The following is a 6617-nucleotide window of genomic DNA, read 5'->3' as shown; positions in this document are numbered from 1 at the left end:
TGTCCGGGAATGATCCCCGGGATTAAATCCGGTACACGTACCGTGAGGGGTGTCCGGGAATGATCACCGGGATTCAGTCCGGTACACGTACCGCGAGGGGTGTCCGGGAATGATCCCCGGGATTCAGTCCGGTACACGTACGGTGAGGGGTGTCCGGGAATGATCCCCGGGATTAAATCCGGTACACGTACGGTGAGGGGTGTCCGGGAATGATCACCAATCAATGTCAGACTGTTTCAAAAAGCAAAAAAAGAACTTAGCACATCTGCGGGATCCGTTCGCATCCCCGGGATTGGTTCACGTCCCGGGGATCGGTTCCGAAGTGCTTCCCATTTAATTCCTTGCTATGGACACACGATGCCTGTTGCGTATTAAAAAGCTGCAGCCGTTTTGCACTGAAGAGAAAGAACGAACAAACTCCCATTTCAATCCCCCCTCTCACCAACTCAGGACGTCCCAAAGTGCTGCACAACCAATGAAGTATTTGTTGAAGTGCACTCACTGTTGTAATGTCGGAAACATGGGAGCCAATTTACGCACAGCAAGATCCCACAAACAGCACTGTGATAAATGACCAGATCACCTGTATTTTAGTGATGTTGGTTGAGGGACAAACATTGGTCAGGACACCGGGGAGAACTCCCCCCTGCTCTTCTTCCAATAGTGGCTGTGGGATCTTTTCCATCCACCTGAGAGGGGCAGACGGGGCCTCGGTTTAATGTCTCATCCGAAAGACGGCCCCTCCGACAGTGCAGTGCTCCGAGAGTCGGCCTGGATTCTGGGCTCAAGGCTCTCGAGTAGGACACGACCTTTTGAGTCAGAGTGCCCACCACAAGGACAGAACTCGTGCCTGGAACAGAGATTGTGAGAGAGGATCACCCCCCGATCCATCAGCCGGCCATCGTCTCATCGTTCGCCCGGATTGCTGATGCACTTTATTGTGCCAGTGTGGAAGGCAGACGGTGAAATATCAGCCAATCACAGGACTGCTGCTCCCTCTGACGGGGGGTGTGCTGAACATCAGTGAGATTTACTGTCCCGTCACCTCCCATCCCTCCAACAATTGACTGGACCCGAATCGGGGGGAGGAGTGGGGGGGACATTGACCCGAATCGGGGGGAGGAGTGGGGGGGACACTGACCCGAATCGGGGGGAGGAGTGGGGGGGAAACTGACCCGAATCGGGGGGAGGAGTGGGGGGGACATTGACCCGAATCGGGGGGGAGGAGTGGGGGGGGACATTGACCCGAATCGGGGGGAGGAGTGGGGGGGGGGACATTGACCCGAATCGGGGGGAGGAGTGGGGGGGACATTGACCCGAATCGGGGGGAGGAGTGGGGGGGACACTGACCCGAATCGGGGGGAGGAGTGGGGGGGGGGACACTGACCCGAATCGGGGGGAGGAGTGGGGGGGACATTGACCCGAATCGGGGGGAGGAGTGGGGGGGACATTGACCCGAATCGGGGGGAGGAGTGGGGGGGACATTGACCCGAATCGGGGGGAGGAGTGGGGGGGGGACACTGACCCGAATCGGGGGGAGGGGGCAGCGATTCCCATCGGGTCAGACGGAGGGGGCACCGATTCCCATCGGGTCAGACGGAGGGGGCACCGATTCCCATCGGGTCAGACGGAGGGGGGCACCGATTCCCATCGGGTCAGACGGAGGGGGCACCGATTCCCACCGGGTCAGACGGAGGGGGCACCGATTCCCATCGGGTCAGACGGAGGGGGCACCGATTCCCATCGGGTCAGACGGAGGGGGCACCGATTCCCATCGGGTCAGACGGAGGGGGCACCGATTCCCATCGGGTCAGACGGAGGGGGCAGCGATTCCCATCGGGTCAGACGGAGGGGGCAGCGATTCCCATCGGGTCAGACGGAGGGGGCACCGATTCCCACCGGGTCAGACGGAGGGGGGCACCGATTCCCATCGGGTCAGACGGGGGGGGGGGGGTGCAGAATGATAGCGGGAGTTTCCGGGTTAAATGATGAGGACAGGTTGCAGAGACTAGGCTTGGATTCCCTCGAGTCTCGAAGATCACTGAGGTGTTAAATATGATGAAAGGATTTGATGGGGTCGACAGAGAGAAACTCTCTCCCCCAAAAATATGTCGAGGCTGGGGGTCAATTGAAAATTTCAAAGCTGCGATGGATCGACTTTTGTTGTTGAGGGAGGGGATTCAGGATTACAGAACCAAGAGGGCTCTTTGCGTTACCCAGAGGGTCCTGTATCTCTCATTCATTCACACGTTAACATATAAAGTATCACTCACTCCTCAGCCAAGCTCAAGTTAATTCAGTAACAGTGCAGTGATGTGTAAGCATTTTTTCCAGCCAAAATGTCTGGGAAACAGGCAGAATTCCCAGAAGCTCGGCCCCTGTTGGGACCTTTAATGAGCCAGCAGGAATCCCTGGAAACTCAAGGAGCCACCTTCACTCCAGAGATTCCCAGAGGCCAGTCGCACCCACACCATGTCGCCCTTGTGGAGCTCGAGGATGACATTTCTCATCGAGAGTTGGGAACTGTCCTTGGGCAGCACACTGTGGATCAAACTAACTTCCTTCCTGTCCTTCATCAGGCTGACATCGGTCTTCTGGCCACGGCCCGGGAGGGAGGAGTAGCTGAAGAAGTACAGGCCGCACTTGGGGCAGGTGAACTTCCCGGTCTTGGGGCTGTAGGCCTCGCCCCGATTCACACGGACCACATCGTACAAGATGGCATCTACTGGGGTCTGCACGTGATTCTCGGCAGAACGCTGGACATCGAATATAACGTTAGCTTCTGAAAAACAGCAAGTGTCCATTTAATACACCATCACCGATATTACCTTTTAACATCGAGGTCCGAAGATCGAGAGCCAAAGTCCGAAAGAGGAAGAGAAAAGAGAGGTTCGATCGACAGAAACTATCTCCACCGGTGGGAGAGTCCAGAACAAGGGGGCCTTAACATTAACCTTCGAACCGGGCCGTTCAGGAAGGGGGACCGAGGGGGCGTTCGGGGACCGAGGGGGCGTTCGGGGACCGAGGGGGCGTTCGGGGACCGAGGGGGCGTTCGGGGACCGAGGAGTATTAGTATTAGCTGAAGTAAATAAACCTGCAACAGAAGGGAAAATAAATCGGGTGTGAGGAGGAATGAATAAAATTGTAAGAGTTCCATGAACATCTCTTATTTCCTCAATGGAAATTGTTCAATAAACTCACCCGGGTATTCGCAACTCACCCGGGTATAGGCAACTGACCCGGGTATAGGCAACTCACCCGGGTATAGGCAACTCACCCGGGTATAGGCAACTCACCCGGGTATTCGCAACTCACCCGGGTATTCGCAACTCACCCGGGTATAGGCAACTCACCCGGGTATTCGCAACTCACCCGGGTATTCGCAACTCACCCGGGTATTCGCAACTCACCCGGGTATAGGCAACTCACCCGGGTATAGGCAACTCACCCGGGTATAGGCAACTCACCCGGGTATTCGCAACTCACCCGGGTATTCGCAACTCACCCGGGTATAGGCAACTCACCCGGGTATTCGCAACTCACCCGGGTATAGGCAACTCACCCGGGTATTCGCAACTCACCCGGGTATAGGCAACTCACCCGGGTATTCGCAACTCACCCGGGTATTCGCAACTCACCCGGGTATTCGCAACTCACCCGGGTATTCAGTCTGAAACAAGGGACAGTCTTGTTGTTTCATTCTGTCACTTCAAGAACACAAGGAGATGTTGTCGAGGCCGGTATCAGATCCAGGAGAGGGTGCTGTTCATCATCACCTGGATACGAGAGTCAGTGTGAACACTGTCGAGAGTGTCAGGTCACAGTGTGCAAACTGTTCATGACCCGTGGAATGATCACACTCACCTGGATACGAGAGTCAGTGTGAACACTGTCGAGAGTGTCAGGTCACAGTGTGAAAACTAGAAGTTCAAAGCTGAGCTGTCTCACTCTAAGCTTTAAATTGTTGTCAGGCATGTTGCTGTTAATCGGTAATAATCCTCTGCTAGTTTATTGGAGACATTAAAGTGTTTTAGACAAACGGGATATTATTTGTGGAACGTTGAATTGCAAACAATGGATTTCAAAATAACTGTGATGAGGAACCGTCCACTATTATAATTGTGATGAGGAATCGTCCACTATTATAATTGTGATGAGGAATCGTCCACTATTATAATTGTGATGAGGAACCGTCCACTATTATAATTGTGATGAGGAACCGTCCACTATTATAATTGTGATGAGGAACCGTCCACTATTATAATTGTGATGAGGAACCGTCCACTATTATAATTGTGATGAGGAACCGTCCACTATTATAACTGTGATGAGGAACCGTCCACTATTATAACTGTGATGAGGAACCGTCCACTATTATAATTGTGATGAGGAACCGTCCACTATTATAACTGTGATGAGGAATCGTCCACTATTATAACTGTGATGAGGAACCGTCCACTATTATAATTGTGATGAGGAACCGTCCACTATTATAATTGTGATGAGGAACCGTCCACTATTATAACTGTGATGAGGAACCGTCCACTATTATAATTGTGATGAGGAACCGTCCACTATTATAATTGTGATGAGGAACCGTCCACTATTATAACTGTGATGAGGAACCGTCCACTATTATAATTGTGATGAGGAACCGTCCACTATTATAACTGTGATGAGGAACCGTCCACTATTATAACTGTGATGAGGAACCGTCCACTATTATAACTGTGATGAGGAACCGTCCACTATTATAATTGTGATGAGGAAACGTCCACTATTATAACTGTGATGAGGAACCGTCCACTATTATAATTGTGATGAGGAACCGTCCACTATTATAACTGTGATGAGGAACCGTCCACTATTATAATTGTGATGAGGAACCGTCCACTATTATAACTGTGATGAGGAACCGTCCACTATTATAACTGTGATGAGGAACCGTCCACTATTATAACTGTGATGAGGAACCGTCCACTATTATAATTGTGATGAGGAATCGTCCAATATTATAATTGTGATGAGGAATCGTCCAATATTATAATTGTGATGAGGAATCGTCCACTATTATAATTGTGATGAGGAATCGTCCAATATTATAATTGTGATGAGGAATCGTCCAATATTATAATTGTGATGAGGAATCGTCCAATATTATAATTGTGATGAGGAATCGTCCACTATTATCTCCGAACAGTAACTTCCAGAAAATTGTTCTTCCAAAAAAAGTTACACGATCTGCGCCCGGTCCAGTAAATTACACGATCTGCGCCCGGTCCAGTAAATTACACGATCTGCGCCCGGTCCAGTAAATTACACGAACTGCGCCCGGTCCAGTAAATTACACGAACTGTGCCCGGTCCCGTAAATTACACGAACTGTGCCCGGTCCTGTAAATTACACGAACTGCGCCCGGTCCTGTAAATTACACGAACTGTGCCCGGTCCTGTAAATTACACGAACTGTGCCCGGTCCTGTAAATTACACGATCTGTGCCCGGTCCAGTAAATTACACGATCTGTGCCCGGTCCAGTAAATTACACGATCTGTGCCCGGTCCAGTAAATTACACGATCTGTGCCCGGTCCGGTAAATATGTGCCCGGTCCACTTTATTTGCAGTTGTATCACTACTCACTCAGTTTGTCAGAGTTCAGGTGTCCCATCTTTTCCTGCGTCTCCATAATAAACTCGTGTACATTTCCTCCACTGGTCATCTCATGGGCTGCTGGCTGGAATCAGGTGCAACATTTTTAATACAATGTATTTCCACAACCGGAGAGAAAGACCGAGAGACGGAGAGAGAGAGAGACCGAGAGAGAGAAAGACCGAGAGACGGAGAGACGGAGAGAGAGAGAGACCGAGAGAGAGAGAGACCGAGAGAGAGAGAGACCGAGAGAGAGAGAGACCGAGAGAGAGAGAGACCGAGAGAGAGAAAGAAAATGACCGAGAGAGAGAGAATGACCGAGAGACGGAGAGAGAGAGAGAGAGAGAGAAAGACCGAGGGGCGGAGATAGAGAGAGAGAGAGAAAGACCGGGAGATGGAGAGAGAGAGAAAGAGAGAGACGGAGAGAGAGAGAGAGAGAGACCGAGAGACGGAGAGAGAGAGAGAGAGAAAGACCGAGAGAGAGAGAGACCGAGAGAGAGAGAGACCGAGAGAGAGACCGAGAGACCGAGAGAGAGAGAGAGACCGAGAGAGACCGAGAGACAGAGAGAGAGAGAGACCGAGAGACAGAGAGAGACAGAGCGAGAGAAAGACCGAGAGACAGAGAGAGAGAGAGAGAGAAAGACCAAGAGACGGAGAGAGAAAGACCGAGAGACGGAGAGAGAAAGACCGAGAGACGGAGAGAGAAAGACCGAGAGACGGAGAGAGAGAAAGACCGAGAGACGGAGAGAGAGAAAGACCGAGAGACGGAGAGAGAGAAAGACCGAGAGACGGAGAGAGAGAAAGACCGAGAGACGGAGAGAGAGAAAGACCGAGAGACGGAGAGAGAAAGAAAATGACCGAGAGAGAGAGAATGACCGAGAGACGGAGAGAGAGAGCGCGAGAAAGACCGAGAGACAGAGAGAGAGACAGAGAGAGAGAGAAAGACCGAGGGACGGAGAGAGAGAGAGA

At 51.6% G+C, this 6617-nt stretch overlaps 1 protein-coding gene across 1 annotated transcript; it reads right to left on the bottom strand.

The window, feature by feature from the left end:
- Positions 1-1238: 1238 nt before the first annotated feature.
- LOC137308781 (complement C1q tumor necrosis factor-related protein 3-like) lies at positions 1239-5731 on the bottom strand. Its single transcript, XM_067977281.1, has 2 exons — positions 5640-5731; positions 1239-2782 (listed from the first exon to the last, which is right to left on the bottom strand). Exons 1-2 carry the CDS (start codon positions 5716-5718, stop codon positions 2391-2393), a joined length of 471 nt encoding a protein of 156 aa, XP_067833382.1. The 5' UTR covers positions 5719-5731; the 3' UTR covers positions 1239-2390.
- Positions 5732-6617: the final 886 nt, after the last annotated feature.

This window comes from Heptranchias perlo, unplaced genomic scaffold (assembly GCF_035084215.1).
Source record: "Heptranchias perlo isolate sHepPer1 unplaced genomic scaffold, sHepPer1.hap1 HAP1_SCAFFOLD_139, whole genome shotgun sequence".
In the NCBI taxonomy this organism is placed as follows: Eukaryota; Metazoa; Chordata; class Chondrichthyes; order Hexanchiformes; family Hexanchidae; genus Heptranchias; species Heptranchias perlo.
Note: the sequence above shows the minus strand (reverse complement) of the source record. Positions and strands in the feature narration are given on the sequence as shown.

Bases quoted from the DNA above. Each gene is read 5' to 3' on its own strand.
- LOC137308781 (XM_067977281.1), bottom strand. From the start codon at position 5,718: ATGACCAGTGGAGGAAATGTACACGAGTTTATTATGGAGACGCAGGAA. The intron at 2,783-5,639 runs GTGAGTAGTGAT...GCTGTTTTTCAG, and splicing joins CCTGAACTCTGACAAACTGA to AAGCTAACGTTATATTCGAT.